Source organism: Dermacentor variabilis, chromosome 1 (genome assembly GCF_050947875.1).
Source record: "Dermacentor variabilis isolate Ectoservices chromosome 1, ASM5094787v1, whole genome shotgun sequence".
Classification (NCBI taxonomy): domain Eukaryota; kingdom Metazoa; phylum Arthropoda; class Arachnida; order Ixodida; family Ixodidae; genus Dermacentor; species Dermacentor variabilis.
In genome coordinates this window covers 281,739,533-281,759,647 of record NC_134568.1, presented here as the reverse complement: position 1 = coordinate 281,759,647, position 20,115 = coordinate 281,739,533, and the positions used below count along the sequence as shown (strand labels likewise).

The window sequence follows — 20,115 nt, the reverse complement described above, 5'->3', positions numbered from 1 at the left end:
AGGGGAAGCGGCGTCCTTGGATATGCAGGCGAAGCAGCAGTGGCTATTGACAAAGCTGCTCGGTGTGCTGGAGCGTACGCGAACAAGGATATTTACAACTGAATGAATGAATGAATGAATGAATGAATGAATGAATGAATGAATGAATGAATGAATGAATGAATGAATGTGTGGTTTTTACTGGCGCAAGGGCCAGGTATGGCCAAAGAGCAAAAATATTTACAACTGTGACGAAACTGCTTTTTTTTTTTTTAAATGTTGCCGTCAAAAATGCATGTTTTTAAAGGAGATACATGCCCTGGCAGGAAGCACTCCAAACTTAGGGCGACTCTGTGTTGCTGTGCGTTAGCATGGACGGGAGCCATCGCCTCAAGCCTTTCATTATCGGGCGATCCAAAATGCCAGCATGCTTCACGAATCAGCACATCCCCGTCCACTATCGCAGCAATAAGAAGGCATGATGACCCGCGACTTGTTTGAGGAGTGGCTGCTAGAGTTGGACAGCATAATTGAAAGTCAAGGAAGAAGAGTAGTGTTGCTACTGGACAACTGTAGTGCACACAGCGTTAACCCGAAGCTGACATCGGTCGAATTGATGTTTCTGCCTCCCAACACTATGGCAGGCCTGCAGCCGTTGGACACCGGCGTGACATCCAACTTCAAAGCTTTATATCGGCGGCGCATGCTGGAGTAGCTAATCTTAGTCACTGATCGCACAGCTCCTGGCACGTTGGGCCATGCTGACGTGAAAATCAGCCTTTTGAAGGCTGTGCGCTTCATCTATGGTGCGTGGTATGAGGTGAAGCAGTCCACCATACAGAACTGCATCAAAAAGGCAGGCTTTGTGCACTGGGACCCACCTACCCCTTACCCCCCCCCCCCCCCCTACTGATAGTGAGAACAACACAGTGGATGCCACCGACTTAACCGAGCTCTGGGAGCATGTCACTACTGGCTACACAGGTTGTGCGTCGATGGAGTTCTCGACTGCAGATAGTGCTGCCATGTTCTGCGATGAGATCACCAACGAGTCGATCGCCGAAGGTGTGTTGTCACTGCAAATGGCAATGTTGTGTGACAGTGGCGATGGTAGCAGCAACAGTGACAACGAGATTGACAGTGGCTCCTTGACTCCGACCTCGATGTCTCCGCAAAGTGCATTGTCGTCGATTGACTCCTTGGGCGCTATAACGTAAAGCTATTCCAAACTTTTCTATTCCAACTCTGCAATCAGCCCTCCGTGATTGGTCAAAATCTTTTTTTCACTACCTCCACTTCGCCTGTCTGTCACGTGACGTCACGAAAACCGCAATAGCTCCCATATGATATGACGTGTCACACTGATTATGCATGACTGGACAGAACAAAAGAAAAAGTGTTATTTCTGATTTGACACCTTCTCACGATTAGCCCTCGGCTATTGGTCAAAAGTTTTCGGGCTACACCCACATCACCTGCCTGTTACGCGACGTCACAAAACCATGAAAGCTCACTACGTCAAAGTGATGCATACATGTTAAAGATGCATTAATATGCCGAACAAAACTGAGTTTTCTTCTGAATAGCCACAGGCTGCCCCGTTCCTAAAGGAATGAAAGCTGGCTGCCGCCGATAGCTCAGGCACTGGCTACTCGCACTTGCCGGAGAGCATGGGTTTATTTGCGTATAATAAAGCTTTTTGTGTGGCCGTGTAACGCTTTCGAGCACTTTCGGCACGTTTACAACCTCATTCTGTCAATTCTTCTTTGCTGAGGATCCGTAGCAGCATTCTTAACTTTCCCTTACATGCCACTGCAATTTTCGACCAGCCACCGCAAGATAAGTAAGTGAAAGCGGACCAATCACAGACGCTGGCATCACCCTCTTCAGCCGATTATCGATCTTCAGTGCACTGGCTCGGCCCCATCGGATCCCTCTCCACTTGAGGTTGCTCCTCGCCTTTTGTCAGCCAATTAGATAAGACAAGCCGCTCAGTGTAGGCAATGTTATTAATTTTTAAAGTGAAAAAATGACCTCTTATAAACGAGGAGGGCATTTCATCATTTGATTGGTCTGTTCAGACAACCCTGCGGGCCACCGCCCGATGCTTGAGTCGGCAGTTACGCAAAATTTGACGTGAGGAGATTGCAATAAAACATATTGGAATAGTTTTAAGTTATGAGGCCCCTTAATTGATTTTATGCATTTCAAAGGATTGCTGCCAGTGTTCGCGCAGCAGCTGGAAGCTATGCATACTGCGGTTGTGAAGCTGAAACTGCTGTGAAAGCAAGTGCAGATTTCAGATTATTTCAGCGCGCCTAACGCTTGACAGGATCTTTGGCGCTAGAAACAGGGTGTCTACTAAGTTGACATTTCCAAATTCCCTGAGTTTTCCAGGTATTCCCCGAGTGCCTTTGCAAAATTCCCTGACTGATGCAGAACTATGTTTTATGTCAAGACGGGCTGAAACCATATCGCCCGATGCTGTCACTCACTAGTAAGCATATAAAAAATTTTTTTAATGACTTAATTTAATTTGAATACTAAGGAGTAGTGTTTATGTTATAGAATAGAAAGGAGGGGTTAGTAAAATGCACAGCAAATAAAATGTCTCCGAAAAAATTGCAAATGGAGTCGGACATTCTCAAATAGGAATAAAAAGGAGATGCATACAGAAGCGAATATTTTCGAATATGAGCTATTTCTATCAACTCATAGCAAGCTGAGCAGTGGTATGAGGCCTGAACTTTGTCACAATTGAGATTCTCTCTCAACAGCTCGTAAGTCAACCTCAACTGTCCTGACATACTCTCAGCCCGCGCACAGCACCTCAGTGTTGTGTCTCACTGCACTAAAGAGTTTATTTTGGTTTGGATGAGAGACACCTGAATCTCGGCATCAGCCAACACTTTGTTTTTTGAGCTCAAGCTCTTTCAAAACGGCGGCAGCATGCTTCCTTTCCCGTTCATTCCTCAATGCGTAGGTCCTTTCTGTTCTTGTCCTCCTTCCGCCACTCGTTCGTCCCACGGACCATTTGAAGCATCTTTTTGGTTAGTTGCACAATCCACGTCCGATTTTTCGAATTCCCTAGGGGGCGCAAAAACGCCCGAAAAATCGGCCAGTTGGAAAAAATAAATGCATGTCATTTACTGCCCTTAAGGGCTCAAACCGCCACAGGCACATTTGAAAACACTCTGAAGGCCTGTCGGTACACCTATTAGGCATATCGGTGCTCGTACTGTGACAGGAAATACCAGGTGCACACGTGTATAATTAAGGAATACATACTGTGTCACGTGGCAATAGCCCCTTCCCACGCTTGTTATGCTTCACTACAATACTTTTGCGTATGCTTCACCAAGTAACATTTCTGTACAAAGGCAAAGCTGACTTTCGAGAACCGGCCTTATACAACGCACTGTGCTTTCCAAGCTTCTAAGCCAATCGTGAGGATCACAAAGGCGGAGTCTGTGCCATTGCTGACACCAGTGAATTTTTTCAATAAAAAACATGGCACCCAACGGCAAAAAGCTTCATAGCGAATGTCGAAGCAGCTAGGCCCAGCGTTGCCGCAGTGGTGGCTACAGCTGCCAGCGGATTTGCATGCGAGAGCGCCGGTTCAAGGCGGCGAGATAATCAAAATGGCAGTGATGGTGGCTTTGAATAATGCCGTTTCAGACCTGTGGTCATGGCAAAATGTCTGGAAAATCGGACGGCGAAGAGTTCTTGAGTCAGAAATTTCAGACGTTCTGATACATTGACTCTATGGGATACGTGGTGGTGCCGCGAAGCCGTCCAAATTATCGGGAATCTGGAAAGTCAGTCGTTCACTGTACACTGGCAACTCCTCCGGCTGACGACAGGACGTCAAAGACGATTCATTAAGATTCCTGTCTGTCACTCGAGCCATCATTACCGCGACTTTCGACCCTTTCAATAAAATTACAGCTAATTTTCCCGGATAAAGGCACAAATTCTCTGAGTTTTCCCCGAGTCTTTCCAGACTACTGAAAATCCCCGAGAATCCCTGAGAATTCTCAGTTTTCGCGGTTGGTAGACACCCTGTAAAAATAAAGCTTTGTTTTTCACAGCCTGCTTTCCACAACATCTATTCTTTAGTGCAAGTGGCAAATTCGGCTTCGGAGCTACAAAGGTACGTTCGATAAGCAAAACGTACACAAGGTGAATGCAGGAGCCAACGTTTCGACAAGTCGACTTGTCTTCTTCAAGGCGACATATGCTTTCCTCGCCACAGTATATATAGGTGGGGTTCTTCTAAAGGGGAGGGGGTGTGAGGCGGGAGAACGCGGAAACGAGGGAAAATGTGTTAGCTTGTCGAATTGAGAGTAAAGGAACGCTGTGTACAAGGTCAAAGCCAGGACCTCCCCAGTCTGTCAACACACGCGCGTTAGCCGGCGTGTCAAGGGCGTCTGACACGCCGGCTGATAAAAAAAAAAGAAGGAAGGCAAGGGGAAAAGAAAAGGGGGGGGGATACGCCAAGAAATCAAACTAAGTGTTGTTGCCTATAGCTTGAGGTTTAGCATAGCGAATAGATTCTAAAGCTCCCTCTGAAACGTTTATGCCTATTGGCTGCAATGTCTTGAACTTATGGATAAGGTATGATTCTCTGTATTTTCTTTCTCGTTCAGAACGGAAATTTGACTGTAAGATGTAGAGTTTAAGTTCATCAAAGTTATGACCTGGTTGGTTGAAATGCTCGGCGACGGCTTTGGGAAGCTTTTTAGCTGTGTCCGCGCGATGTCCGTTTAATCTGACGTTCATTGATTGTCCTGTTTCACCGATATATTGTTTCTTACAGAAGGAACATTCAAGCATATAAATCACATCCGAACTTGTGCAAGTGAAGCTAGATTTGACTTCATGTGTATAACTATTTGCGGTGCTTTTAATTTTAATGTCACTTTGAAGGTGCCTGCAGGTTTTGCACCTGGGGCGCCAACATGCTTTTATTGCGGGGGAACGCTGCTGGCTGACTTTTGCGTGCACTAACATGTCTTTAAAGTTCTTGTTTCGGCGATAGGTAACCCTGGGTACATCCGGGAACGCTTTTCGCAGACGCTCGTTACTTGATAATATTGGGTGGTATTTTCTTAGGATGTTGTTTATGTTTGGGAGTGCATTAGAATATTTTGTTATAAAGGCCGGCGGTCTGTCAGATTCTAATGTGGGCTGTCTCTTTGCCAATTCCGACTGTCTCTCCAATTTTGACGCGGTATCATAAGCTCTATCGAGAGCAACTTGGGGATAGTTCCTTTCTGCTAGCGTTGATTTAAGGTCATTTAGGTGGTGGATATAATCATGGTCTTCGCTGCAGATTCTTCTTATACATTTCGCTTGTCCAACAAAAATTCCTTGCTTGCAATGTCGCAGGTGATGACTGTTGTAGTCTAAATATTGCTGGCTATCTGTAGGCTTCCGGTAAAGTGTCGTTCTCAGTTTTCCGTTTTCTATGTAGACCGTCATGTCCAGGAAGTTGATCTGACTAGGAGAGTGGTGAGCAGTAAATTTAATACTCGGGTGAAAGCGATTGAAATGGCTAATTAAGTCGGTACGTTCGGCGGCTTTTTCTTTTTTCACGGCAGTCCAGATATATTGATTATCGGTTATAACGATCATATTTTTCGTATTTCTCGATATCGTTATAAGTGGACTGTAGTGTAGAACGAAATTTCGCTATAAAGAAGCAAATTGCTCGTTCTACCGACTTCGTTAGATCGAGGTTTAACTGTAATTATGCCGATGTGTTGTGAACTGCGAGGTCAAAAAGTGCAGTGGTGCATGCATCTGTGTGTCGCACTGGTGTGGTGGGGATGTGAAAGGTGTTTGAGGTGAAAATCTTTGACAAAATGGTGCAGTCAGCTCCTGACTAGAAGCTTACCATTATCATTGAAAAGGAAGGTGTACAATCACTGCATTTTACCAGTGCTGACATATGGGGCAGAGACTTGGAGACTGGCAAAGAAGCTTGAGAACAAGTTAAGGACCGCGTAAAGAGCGCTGGAATGAAGACTGCTAGGCATAATGTTAAGAGACAGAAAGAGAGCGGCTTGGATCAGAGAGCAAACGAGTATAGCCGATATTCTAATTGACATTAAGAGAAAAAAATGGAGCTGGGCAGGTCATGTAATGCACCAGTTAGCTAACTGTTGGACCATTAGGGTTAAAGAATGGGTACCAAGAGAAGGGAAACGCAGTCAAGGATGGCAGAAGACTAGGTGGAGCGATGAAATTAGGAAATTCGCGGGCACAAGTTGGAATCAGTTGGCGCAGGACAGGGGTAATTGGAGATCGCAGGGAGAGGCCTTCGTCCTGCAGTGGACATAAAACAGGCTGCTGCTGATGATGATGACAAGCCTATTTGTGCTCATAGCGAAAGTTGTCGAGTGCATGAAAGTGTCTGCTTCGATGGTGTAGTTAGCAGGTGATGGAGTTGTTCAATATGATTTGGCCTGTGACATGCTAACATACTAGCATTCATGTTTAACTGGCAGCCTGCGTCTACACGCTCTGCCTGTACAAGAAATAGAAGTGCGCCAATTGTTGACTAAAGCATAGTGTGATGTGCCGAGTGTTGATGTGCTGGCGCTCAATCTCAATAACTCGTCTTACTGAAACTATCATTTGCATGTTAGCATGGTGCACATAAGTATATCTGTGTAGTTTATAGCATAAGTGCTGTATGTCGGAATCTTGGAATGCTTTTTCAGGACCCATCCACTTTACTGTTTATGTTCGTAATGTTTTGCGTAAGGAAAGTGTCTATGCACAATTATAGCATTATACACTACTACAAATAAAAAACTTATTCACCAGATTTCCGTATGACTTTTGCTTAGAAATAAAGGTAGCATAGTGAGGATCACACACTATGTTGCTTAAATGGGAGTGCATGGTATACATCACTCTTCCTGCTAAATCGCTCACTCGTTCAGGCCCAAATTTCACACAGTGGTTCACGCATTTTAATAGTATATCACATTTGTGAGCATTATTGCTTGTCCCATTCATGATAACTCAGAATATGAGTCAATTACACGGTGCACAGCAGAAAGTGTAGAATATGTGGGAGTGAAACCCCAGCACCATCTGTCATAACAGCAAAGCAAGATGCATTCTGTATTTTACCAGTTGACTATGGTTTCACTTAAACAGTGTCGGACAATGCCATGGTTCCATTCCAGCAAACTATACACTTTCTACTAAGCTTCACTGTAAACGATGTGTACAGGCAAGTCATACACCCAAATGTGGTATTAAAGGGCCCCTAAACCACCTCCGATATTCTTTAAACATTTCAAGTAAACATATGCATCGAGTTCAGAATGCAGTCACGATCAACGATGCCAAATGCGGCAGCACTCTGTGCCATTGGCGCACCACAAAATCCAAAAACAATCCTGTGTTCCCCTCCGAGCCTTTTCGGTATTCCCACCACTCATCATGATATCACCAGGGTGCACCTGGTGATGTCACCAGAAGCAGATGCTGTCAATTGGTCGAACAAGAACCTACGACTTCCAGTTAGCCTGCTAGCAGGTGCGCATGCTCCCTGCTCTTCCTCGTCGTGTTTCTCACTTATTCGTGCTTGCAAATTAGCAACTACTGCCCAGAATGCAAGTGCTAAATCGCTCGCATTCCAACACACACGTGCTTAGCGGTTTGATTAGCTGTGCGAACTGAGTCTGACAGTGTCTTGCGATGGCTAGAAGGCATCCGTCTGCAGAGCTTGACTGCAAAAGCGCTGCCTGGAAAAACGAAACGATGCGACGCCGGCTGCCTCGTCATGACGCCCTGCGCAATGCCTGATGTGCAACACCCGTACATGCAACACAGGGTCCATAGTGGCACACTTCACAGGAGCACAAGCTGGCACGGCAGCAACAGCGGCTAGCCGAGAAGCGCGGAGTCGTGGTAACTGGAAGCGGTCAGTGTTTTGAAAAGCATGTTGGCGGTGACATGTGCCACATGACATTTGGAGGAGCACTAAGCAAGGGCGAGAGACCAGCCAACGAATGGAGCGGAGCAAAGGAAAGAGCAAAACAAGTGAGGGGCATGTTTTGATCATCAAATGCGTGTAGCTCCGCTATTATGGCACCGCTTCGAAAAATTCTCGCGGCTAGGTGTTTGTTGCAGACTCGTGGAAAACTGTAACACCACAACTAAAGTTCCACCTCTGGGTGGTTTAGGGGCCTTTTAAAACACATCTACAATAAAATTTGAGCGTGGACAAGCCAGCGGCTTAGCCTGTAGAGACATACATACTTCTTGTTTCGCCCATATTTTGATCAAGATATCGCACCACTGGTCTACGAAGTGGCTGCCGTGCTAGGGAGAGCCATGTGAAGTTGGGGGCTTTCGGTGCCTGTAGTCAAGGTATGAGGTAAGAGCCTTCTAGGAAACAATAACACAGCCTTCAAATAATTCTTATTTTTGTTATTAAATATTTGCGTAAGCTTCCCCAGATCTTGGTAGCTTGAACCTCTACGCCCTTTTTAATGCAAGTAATCAGTGAGTGCGAAGAAAATGAACTACTGTGTGCTGATGTACTTGAACAAAACAGTATTTTCTACCACAATTATGTGCTTCAATTTTCAATAATAAAAATATTGGAAACATGAAAAATTTTACTACAGTGTAAGATAGCTTACCTTCTTGATAAGCTGACATTTAGCAGTTTCTGTGTAACCCACCATTCCATCAGGACCACAGAGCTTTACAAATGGAAACTCCGAACGCAGTGCAATTTTGGCTGCCAGTGCAGTTTTGCCCGAGTTCGGCGCACCTGTGAAGAAAGAAATTACATATCCACAGGCTGTTTTTTTTTTGTAGTTGTTATTGCTGTTTTTTATTTACTAAATGGCTCAGCTAATCGTTTGGGGAATGCCACTGCAGCCCTGTTTTATCTAGTGTGCATAACCCTGCAAACGGCAGTGGCATTGTGACGTACAGCCTGCAGCTTGTGCACATAGCTCACGTTATGGTGCATGTACAAACAGTGCCAAAGGAAAGAGCCTTTCATGCTCTCCCCTCAGCATGTCTTTACTGCAGTGCCCAAGATTCATGTGCACACTCAGCCTGGCATGTTTACCTTCAGCACACCTGGCTACCAAGGCCAAGTCCCTTCACAGCAAACCTAGTCAGCAGATGTGTGTGTCTGAGCCAACTTCCCAAGAGCCTGTCAGTCATAGACAGCACTGGTTACATGGAGATTGTGCTATACATATACAATTCAACCTCGATACAACAACTACAAACATAATGACATAGTGGATATTATGAAGAAAACATAAAATTTGTCCATGCTTTACTTGAATTGAACATTCTGGAGTATTCTCCTGCTATAACAAAACCAAAAATGTGAGACCCTATGCGGTACAGGTTACTGCAAAGGAAGCTTTTGCTTGCACATGGCTCAAAATATGCATTATGGCAGCAAAAATGTCAAATGCAGTCGACTGATTTTAAAGCGAAGCTTTCTTTGCCTCTTCCTTCGACTTTCTCACTGCTGCTGCTGCTGTTGCTGTCTGGCACATTGTGTCGGGGGGTGGTTTAGAGCATGTCTATACAAGAGAGGAGCATGGCAGAGAGGAAAGGAGATGCGAGAAACTCATTTGGACTTTTGCACTGTGTCGAATATGCACAATACCCTCTGGAGCTCCCTGGGCATCGCCACATTAGTTTCTTGATGGCTGTAATTATCCATGACCCCCGGCAAAAGCACTGCAAAAATTACAGCGCTTACCTTTCTACTAATGTGCAAGTCCAGACGGAAGCTAGACAGAATGGCAGAGCGGAGGGGGGAGAAGAGGCAGAGAATGGGTAGAACCGATGCAGTCGTGAAACAAGTGAATAACAGCCTTGCCACTTTTTGCTCACAATTCCCATACGAGAGGGGGATAGGGGAAAGGTGACGTGAGAATGCAAGGTAACGCTACTATTATAGACACGACAGCGGCTGCGGGCAAACTCAATAAAATTTAAGTTCAAGGCCCGATACGGTACATTTCAGCTTTTTTTCAGAAAAATAAACACCATGCAAATTCGTCAAGTGGACAACTTACACAGAGCATGCAGAAGCAGATTTGCATTTAAGAGCACTGTAGGGTCTAGGCGACACTACGAAAGCGGTCACACGTCAAATCAACAGTTCTGTGCCCACCATGGTAGCTTTGCAGCTATACGGCATTGCTTAAAGTTGCAAGTTTGATTCACCGCAGCAGCTGCATTTCGACGGAGGTGAAATAAAAAACACTCATGCACTTAGATTTAGGGACACGTTAAAGAATGCCACGGTGTCAAAATTAATTCGGAGTCTGCCACTACGGTGTGCCCCATAATCTGATTGTGGTTTTGGCATGTACAGCCCAAGAATTCAATTAATGTTTAATACTTCTGCCATGATGCAATGTGCCATGTCAGGCAATAAGTATGCTTAACCCTCTCAATATGCTTTACACTCGCTTCAATCTCAATCCAAAAGTAACAAACAATAGCATAACTCATCAAAGACACGAACAGCACTCACCTTCAAGAAGGATTGTGACCAGACCTCTCGACTCTGGAGACCGTGCCTGCTGGATGAATAAATCACCATCTTCCAGTATGGCACTTATCTGTGGTCCCCACGTGGTAACACCTTTAGACACCAGTTGTTCGATTTCTTCTGAACTAGTTCCGAACGCCTGTAACACCACGATCAACAACTTACACCAAGTAAGACACAAAAGGTTTAGTTAACTGACAATTGACTCTTACCGGCTTCACATCATTCTCCAGTGCATTCATGAAGTCAGCTCGGGTAACAAGAAGCTTCTCAGCAGCTTCCGGATCAAGTTCCACTTTACTTCCAGCCTGAATTAAGAGCATATGGTGATTAGTTATCCTTATCTAACTGAAACAGATTTGTCGCAGATTATTTTGGCAAAGATTCAAGAGGCAATGGATGGGCAAGTTAATTATTAAAGGGAACACATATTAGCCGAGCATGAGCGAATTTTCCTGCAGGTCAGGAGAGAGAGAGAGAGAGAGAGAGACTCTTTATTAGAAAAACAGATTTTGCCAGCGCGTATACAACTACTGGCATGCTACTCTGTACAGGGATGGCAATGGGATTAAAAGATTCCACAGGAGAGTGACAAAAAAAGAAGGGTGGGGGGGGGAATAAAAATAAATATGAAATCCACAAGTGAACCTGACCCTAATATTTACAGGTGAGGTGGCGGGCAAATTTAGGCTTTTCTTTGTTTAGGTAGGTCAGGTAACATCCAGTTTTTTTGGCAGATGGCACGATGAAGGTGGCATTAGCTCTTTTCTAGATAGCTGCATAGTGCATTGACAGCACTTTGGCAAGCACCAGCAACTGCAGCCTTCACAAGACGTGAGCCAGACGCCTGCATATTCCTCTTAACAACAGACCTAAATGTACATGCAAATACAGGGTGTCTACCAAGTTGACACTTCCAAATTCCCTGAGTTTTCCAGGTGTTCCCTGAGCACCTTTGCAAAATTCCCTGAATGAGCCAGAACTTTGTTTTATGTCAAGACAGGCTCATACCACGTTGCCCGATGCTGTCACTCTCTAGTAAGCATGCTGAAACAAAAAAAATACATTAATCCCGTTTGAATAGTAAGGATTAATATCTATTTTATTTAAAAAGAAAACAGAAGGAAGGTGAAACAGAAGGAAAGAAATGGTAAAGCCCATTCCAAATTGAGTCGAACATTTTCAAATACGAATAAAAAGGAGATGCATACATAAGTAAATATTTTTTAATATGACCTATTTCTATCAACTAATAGCAAGCTCATCTGTATGAGGCCCTGAACTTTGTCACAACTAAAGTTCTCTCTCAGCAGCTGGGAAGACAACCTCAACTGTCCTGACATACTCTCAGCCCATACACAACATCTCAGTGTTGGGTTTCACTGCTTAAAACAGTTTATTTTGGCTTGGATGAGTGACACCTGTATCTCAGCGTCAGCCAACACTTAGTTTTTATAGCTCAAGCTCCTTCAAAAAGGCGGCGGCACCCTTCCTTTCCCGTTAATTCCTCAGTGCGTCGGTCCTTTCTGTTCTCATCCTCCTTCTACCATGCTTTCACCACATGGATCATCTGAAGCATCCTCTTGGTCAGTTGCACAGTCAACGTCCGATTTTTCGGATTCCCTAGGGGCCGCAAAAACATCCGAAATCGGGCAGTCCAAAAATAATGAATGCCTGTCTAACTGCCCTTAACGGCTAAAATTGCCACAGGCGCGCCCGAAAAAAAAAGAGAGAGAGAGAGGAAATGATAACTGAAAGGTAGGGAGGTTAACCAGGACTGAGCCCGGTTGGCTACCCTACACTGGGGAGAGGGAAAGGGGGACGGAAAGATTAAAAGAGAAAGTCCACTGGGGATATCAGTCGGTCACTCAGCCCGGATCACAGACGCTGACTCAATCCGGCATCTTTCAAATATCGCAGCAGCGCTTTTGTGGCCTTTTGTAGCTGCGATATGCGAGGCCATGGTCCCAAGATCTTGTTCAAGGTGAACGGCTTTCCATCTAGCTGATTGAGAGCTGTGCAGAGGTCTTGCCTTTCTCTTCAAAAGATGGGCAGTAGCACAGTAGGTGTTCTATGGTTTCCTCGACACCGCAGGCATTGCACTCGGCGCTATCAGCCATTCCAATCAAAAATGCATATGCATTGGTGAATGTGACGCCCAAACGTAAGCGGCACTGCATTGTTTCCTCATTTCGCGGAAGACCTGGTAACAGCCGCAGTTGCATAAAGGGATCGAGGGAATGCAATCGATGTTGAGTGAATTCAGGTGTGTGCCACTTCTCCAATGTCAAAGAGTGCGCTAGCTTGCCTAAGTGTCGGGCTGCATTTGTCCGCGATAAAGGTATAGAAACAAGGGTTGCTCCTTCGTGTGCTTTCCTAGCAGCTTCGTCAGCGAGGTCGTTGCCGGAGATACCACAATGACCAGGCAGCCACTGAAACACGACGTCGTGTCCTTTCGTGATCATGTGATGGTGCATTTCTTGTATCTCCAACACGAGTTTTTCACATGACCCGCGACGAAGAGATGACAGAAGACATTGTAAGGCCGCCTTTGAATCGCCCAAAAAAGCTCTTAAGGCCTGCCACTACACTTACTAGGCATATCGGTGCTCGTACTGTGACAGGAGATGGGGGTGCACGTGTGTATAATTAAGGAATACATACTGTGTCCCGTGACAATAGCCCCTTCCCACGCGACGATGACAGAAGGCATTGTAAGGCCGCCTTTGAATCGCCCGAAAAAGCTCTTAAGGCCTGCCAGTACACTTACTAGGCATATCGGTGCTCGTACTGTGACAGGAGATGGGAGTGCATGTGTGTATAATTAAGGAATACATACTGTGTCCCGTGACAATTGCCCCTTCCCACGCTTATGTTTCACTGCCTAACACTAGTGTACTGAGGCGAAGCTAACTTTCGGAGACTGACATTACACAACGCGCTGTGCTCTGCGAGCTTCAAAGCCAATCGCGAGGATTACAAAGGTGGAGTCGGCGCCACTGGTGATAGCGGCGAATTCTTTCAATGAAAAACACGGCACCGCACGGCAAGAAGCTTAATAGCGAACATAGAAGCAGCTAGGCCTAACGTTGCCGCGGTGGTGGTTATGGCTGCCAGCGGATCTGCGTGCGAGAGTGCCGGTTCGAGGCGGCGAGATAATCAAAATAGTGGCGGTGGCGGCTTTGATTAATGCCATTTCAGACCTGCAGTCAGGGCAATATACATTGACTATATGGAGTACGTGGTGGTCCCGCAAAGCCGTGCAAATTATCGGGCATGTCCGAAAAATCGGGCGTCTAGAAAATCGGTCGTTAACTACTCTGGCAATACATCGTGTCGATGACACGGCGTCAATGACGATTCGTTGCAATTCCTCCGTTACTGGAGCCAGCATTAACACGACTTTCGTTCCCTTTCAATAAAGTTACAGCTAATTTTCCCTGATAGAAGCACAAATTCCCTGAGTTTTCCCTGAGTTTTTCCAGACTGTTCAAATTCCCTGAGAATTCCCGGTTTTCCCGGTTCTCCCGGTTGGTAGACACCCTGAAATAATAGCCCCAGTGCTTTGTGATAGATTGCACTTATTTTGCAAAATAATATGAAGCATAAGCAGTATTAATTGCTGCTACTATGCAATCATGGCAGAAATACAATACAGATATGGCATGCGGGAAGAATAGGAAGCTGTTAGTGAAAGGAGCACACACTGCCATATTGGTAACCTGTGCGGGACCAACATAGTGGACTCACCTTGATGAGGCGGTTCATGGCAGTTGACTGCGACGCACGTACTAAGCCTTCTAGCTCGGCACCTGAAAAGTTTTTAGTAAGGACAGCCAGTTCAGCCAAATCCACATCAGGAGCCATCTTGCGGTGAGTCCGCATCTGTGCTGTGTGGATGTTCAGAATTTGGAGGCGACCATGCTCATCAGGGAGCCCAATCTCCATCTGCACCTCAAGACGACCTGGTCGGGTCAGCGCCTCGTCAATCATGTCACGACGGTTGGTCATACCAATCACTAGAATGTTGTTCAATGATTCCACGCCATCTATCTTGGACAGCAACTGGTTCACCACAGTGTCATGGACACCTGTGTTTCCAGCCTGCATACAAACATAACAATTGTGCAGCAGATGACTTTAAAACACGAGGCCAGTATACATTGTGTTTTCTACAAGTCTTACCACAGAGCCTCGCTGCTTGCATATTGCATCAATTTCATCAAAAATTATGATGTGGAGGCCACTGTTGACGCCCAACTGAAAAGGAAGAGCAAAACAGAAAACTGTATAATGTGAAGGAGCTAAATGAAAACAGTGCAAAGCCAGTGAGTGTACCTTTTTTTCTTCTTCTTCGGCATCCTCAAAAAGGCGCCGAATGTTTGCTTCAGACTCGCCAACATACTTGTTCAATATTTGAGGTCCATTAACTATCTTTGGTTCTCGTCCATTCAGCATTTTGCCAATCTGACGAGCCATCAAAGTCTTCCCAGTACCAGGTGGCCCGTAGAGAAGGATGCCGCGGACATGCTTCAGGTCTGCAAACACAAGCACCATGAGAGAATAATAAATGCATTTATGAAAGTGCATTTATGCCCATGAAGGCTTTTAGAAGGCCTTGAAGCATTATGGCCAATCAGAAAGACAAAGGGTGCTCAGTCACTTGTGCTCATGCCTTATTTACATGAGACTGCTGACAGGACACAGCCATTTATAGATGTGAACTAATTCAGTATTACAGGAAGTGTCCAACTAGTGGCTAGCATCAACATGATTACTTACTTTTACATAGATGAAAGGGTTCCGTTGAACTCACCAAGCTGTTCAATAACTTCAGGTGGAAAAACTCTTGAAGCAAATGCCCTTCTGAATATAGCGCTGAACTCCTTGTCCAGCCCTCCAATGCCCATCTTATTAAAATCCCAGTCTGGATTGATGATAGACTGACGAACCATTTTCCTGACAAAAAAACAGTTGTGGAGAGGTTAAATGCAAAGTAATTAAAAGAAAGCATAGTACAGGACCAGTATAAAGAGTACACTGTGACTACCTAAAATAAAGACTGTCCTATGTTGTTGCATGCAAACTCTTTAGCATGCCACTTTAGATTTACCCTTTGGCATGTCCAGTAAGGTTCACTGTAGAGCCTTCAGCCTTTTCAAAAACCACAGCAGCGTCTGGTAACAGCAGCCCAATCAGGGTCTGAAAGATTAATTTGTAAAGGCATGTAAGCGCCTGCCTTGGAGACAACACACGCTGTATGTTAGAAAACACTGCACTTTGCAAAATCACCACATGAAAACTACACATCAAGTTAGAGCAGTAAAACCAATCTCAAAAAGCTTATGCCTGTCAGCATACGTAAAATTTTAACCCTGCAGCTTGCTTTCTGTGTAGTCACTACAGATTGTTCGACACATTGTTCTTATAGGACACACATCACTAGGCCACATAGCTAATTCTGGCTATATGCTAGAAGTTGTTACGTTCCCTCTACGGAGCATTCTACCTCAAGAATTTTTTAAATCGGTTCAGTACAAGAAGATATAGAAATATCTGAAGTGTCACAAACCCATGATTTCAGGGGGCGAGCTTCACTGCCAACATTGCCACTCTCGCCACTTGCCCCGTCTAGCCTCCGCAAGCGAAATTTCTTCCCTATGTTCTCCCATATCAAAGCCAGAGGATCGCGTCACATACACGTCACAGTCCCGGCTTACTTTTTATTGTGTTTCTCACATTTTTGCTGCATGGTGCACTTCCGTTGACGATCTCGCATGCAAGCCCACAATTTTTTGCATGTGTTTCGTTTCGCTCTGTGCCGAACTTTGCAAGCTGTGCACAAGAACACCTGCATTGATGTCTGGCTGCTTCTGCAAAATGGATTCCTCATTGCATGCACGTTTGGAGAGGCTGGCCCAGCTCATGAATTCTTACTGTGATACACCGCGTCGTTGTACAGATGGCACCTGACTAGCAGTAAGATAAGTCAGTGCCACATGAACACTAGGGTAGACGCGAGTGGATCAAAGCATGATTGCATGCTAGAACACAGTAGAAAATTCTACTTCGGCGGCAGCTGCGTATGACGTGGCTACGCAGGCCTTATCTTGAAAGCAATCTGCAATGGGGACAAAGTGCGCCGAGTGCTAATAACTTCATGTGGTTGTGTTCTCGCCGCTTAGTTCGCGTTGAAGCAAGAGGCAGCGCAAAGGTCAATTCGCTCGCTACTGCGGCCATGCTTTCTCACTCCAGCTCTTTAACAGTGAGTGTGCGCAGTCATCAAGTGAGATGTGTTCATTTGCTTGTGTGCGCGTGACACCATGCTTGTTAATTTAGTTAGTAAGTGAATGTTTACAAGTTTATACGGCTGATAAAACTATCCTTACTTTATATAGAAGTCTACTAATTTGCTATCACAATCGATGCTTCGCCTTTCAGGCAAAACTGCGACATTTCTTTCTGTAAACTCTAATTCATCTATTGAAGCAACAGATCAAACAAATAAGTGCTGTTGCCTTGAATAATTCTCAAAATGTCACTGTGAGTGACGTCACTAGTGGTGACAAGTGACTTCAAGACTTATTCAAGGCAACACCTGTTATTTGTGTAGTATGTTGCTTGAATAGACGAATTAAAGCTTACAGAAAAAATAAAACACACAAACCAAATGTCTGCATGTTTTTGTTTTACTTCGCACCGCAGCAAGAAAGATGCACTTCTGTTTAGTCTGCTTGTTCCCACGCTGTGCAGTCGCATGCGCAGACACCGAAACTATGTCATTTTCTCATGTGTTCCAGTGTGGGATCATGTTCTGTGATCCGCTTGTGTCTGCCTCAGTATTCATGTAGCACTGACTTATGCCGATAGTGAGGTGTCCTCGTGCACAGTGCGCAAAATCGTGTGCTGCGGGAAACGAGACAATCACAACAGCTCGCGTGAGATGCCGTCAGCGGAAGTATGCTGCACTGCAAAGAAGCAAGGAGAAAAAAAAAAATGAAGGCGGGGCCCATGACGTATGCATCATGCGATCCTCGAGGTCTGGTATGGGAGAACGCAGGGAAGGAATTTCACTTGCGGAGGCTAGACGGGTCACATGGAGAGAGTGTCTCGCTTGGCAGTGGAGCTCACCTCCTGAAATCATGGGTTCGCGGCACTGAAATATTTCTACCTCGGCTATTAATGAGCCAATTTGAAAAATTTTTGCAGCACAACACTCCTTAGAGGACATGTAACAACTTCCAGCGTATAACCAAAATTTGCTATGGGGCCCGGTGTGGGGCCCTTTAAGAGAACTCAAGCATTCACAGCCTTTTTAGACGATCTGCAGGTGTGACCTACCTTTGGCAAATGTATACAAATGTAATAGAAATTTTCACATTTCGTGGCAAATGAGCATATAAACTTCAAACCAACTTACTTGATCCTGAGAATGCAATAGTAGCAAGTAACACAAACATGTCAAATTTTAAAGAATACTGCACCCAAGTCCTTCGCACATGAAAAATCTGACTAGTACCAAAATTTTAAAAGTATCACATGACTGCAAAGAAAGGTATAACGCAACGAAGGTGCAATTTCAAGGATCTAAATACATGCCAGTGCACCATCTATACCAATAATAAAGAAACATTACTTACAGTCTTAGGTTTTGACGGTGGTTTAGGACTATCACCCTTCAGGTAATCCAAGCTTGCGACTGTATTTAGAAAAAAAAATTATTGAGGCAGAAAACAGAAAGAAATTGATAATTCATTACTGAAGACAACAAAATTGTGCATGAGAAGTCATCACCAGTGGCTTTGTTTTATACATAAGCACTGTAAAAATTTTAGCCAACAAGTTGCTCTTGGCCTCTCAAGTAATGAGCATACAATGATGTCATCTCAAAGTACAGCAGGTAGCTTCCCTTCTCAGTACAGTGCCACTTTTTCTTGTATTCAGTGTCATGATATGACATGTAGCTGCAAGCAGAGCTGCATTCAAATCCTTTACATCTTAAAGAGGCCAACTCAAGAGTTGAAACTCTCACTAAAACCTATGATGTCAAGGTGGATGACTGGACTTATTGGTAATCCATAATGAGCCTGTACAGCTAAAGAGGAAACACAGGGGAAAGAACCATGGGAACAAGGCAAGTACAAGGCAACACAGGGAGCAAACAATGCTTTCGTCCCCATGTTGCCCCTAGCACAGTACAGGCTCATTCTGACGTCAACTGGATGTTGCTATTACATGCAATGTTTGTGGATAACTCGCAGAGATGACCACACTGCTTAGACAATCAATCTTTTGTCAACAAAAATGGAATTTCTAATTCATAATGACACAATAAATACAAACGAAGGCAGTCATGAAGATAAGCTAAACAAGATATATTTCCACAAGATGGGTTTGATCCTCACCTTCCATTTCTTTCACGACAAGTTTCAACAGTTTTTTATCTGAGAACTGGTATGCCAGCTGCAAGAAAACAAGCAAGCAATCCGCTGTCAGCAGATAGTAACTACTATGCTTCAAAAACAAGCTTTGTACCCCAATTTCAGACAATCCAAAATATCTCACCAACTAAATAATATTCCCCAACATTATATGGTCAAAATGGACTACAGTTGCAATTAGGTTAATAATGAGAGAGACAAGAATTCACTTCACGTTTTGGTTCAACTAAACAGTGTCTTGGCACAAGCATAAAAAAAGTCCTTACCGTTTGACCAACTGTGAATGCCTGTTTTGGAAACTGCTGCACAAAGTCCGTGGACATCTTATCAGTGTCATATGGATCCTTTGTAGTGCTGTTGGAAGATGCGGCTTAGTCAAAATCTATCGCTTCTGCAAAGAATTCCACCTATGCCACATTTATAACACGGAAGTACCTAATACAGTACATTGTTTACAGCAAAAAAAAAAAAAGAAGAGTAGACTGAGGTGACATGCATCCATGCACATGTGGAAATGGAGGCATAAGTAGGTGTCTCAACTATACCTACTTGTACTTTTTAAAGCAACTAAGCCCCATAAGCTGATGAAAGCGCCTGCATGCTGCAAGCAGGTATGCATGGCAGCCAGTATACTTTATTTTTCTTTCCTAATGAGCTAGATATTAAACGCTCAATCAGCTTTTGTGTACTAACCTGAGAACCTGTGTTACAATTAACATTCTGCATGACCTTCAGAATCCTACTAGATATTCAATAGCTAGCAGCATGCTTCCTCCTGCACGGATTCTTTTTCACCTCTAATAATAAAGTCCCCAAAACTTTTAAAAAAAGACCATAGCCTTTCTTTAGAAACACCTTACTTCTAATATCCAACAGCGCTGCTCTTGAATACACCGTGAATGACTAGGTTCTACTAACTTGGTACCGAGTGAGAAAGAGGCCTATCATTTCAGTGGTGCCTTTACCATCAAACTAGTTAGGCAACTTTTCACTATGCTGCAAATTTAACCCTTTAAGGGTCAATGACGTAATTACACGGCGCCGTGAACAAGTCCAAAAATGGTCGATGCTGTATATTTACGGCGCCGTCTGTCCATTTAAAAAGTGCGCTAATTTCCTAACTTTTTCTTT

The 20,115-nt window shown here is 44.5% G+C and overlaps 1 protein-coding gene across 2 annotated transcripts in view; it reads right to left on the bottom strand.

Annotated features, from left to right (window-relative positions):
- LOC142566015 (vesicle-fusing ATPase 1-like) overlaps nt 1-20,115 on the bottom strand; it is a 54,965-nt gene that overhangs the window by 19,207 nt on the left and 15,643 nt on the right. For both annotated transcript variants that reach the window (XM_075676709.1, XM_075676717.1), the window contains exons 6-16: nt 19,251-19,338; nt 18,949-19,006; nt 18,184-18,242; nt 15,657-15,745; nt 15,360-15,502; nt 14,882-15,081; nt 14,729-14,803; nt 14,294-14,647; nt 10,756-10,851; nt 10,526-10,682; nt 8,649-8,782 (exon numbers count right to left, since the gene is read on the bottom strand). In XM_075676709.1, coding sequence (XP_075532824.1) covers nt 8,649-8,782; nt 10,526-10,682; nt 10,756-10,851; nt 14,294-14,647; nt 14,729-14,803; nt 14,882-15,081; nt 15,360-15,502; nt 15,657-15,745; nt 18,184-18,242; nt 18,949-19,006; nt 19,251-19,338 — 1,453 coding nt within the window. The remainder of the gene's footprint in view (nt 1-8,648; nt 8,783-10,525; nt 10,683-10,755; nt 10,852-14,293; nt 14,648-14,728; nt 14,804-14,881; nt 15,082-15,359; nt 15,503-15,656; nt 15,746-18,183; nt 18,243-18,948; nt 19,007-19,250; nt 19,339-20,115) is intronic.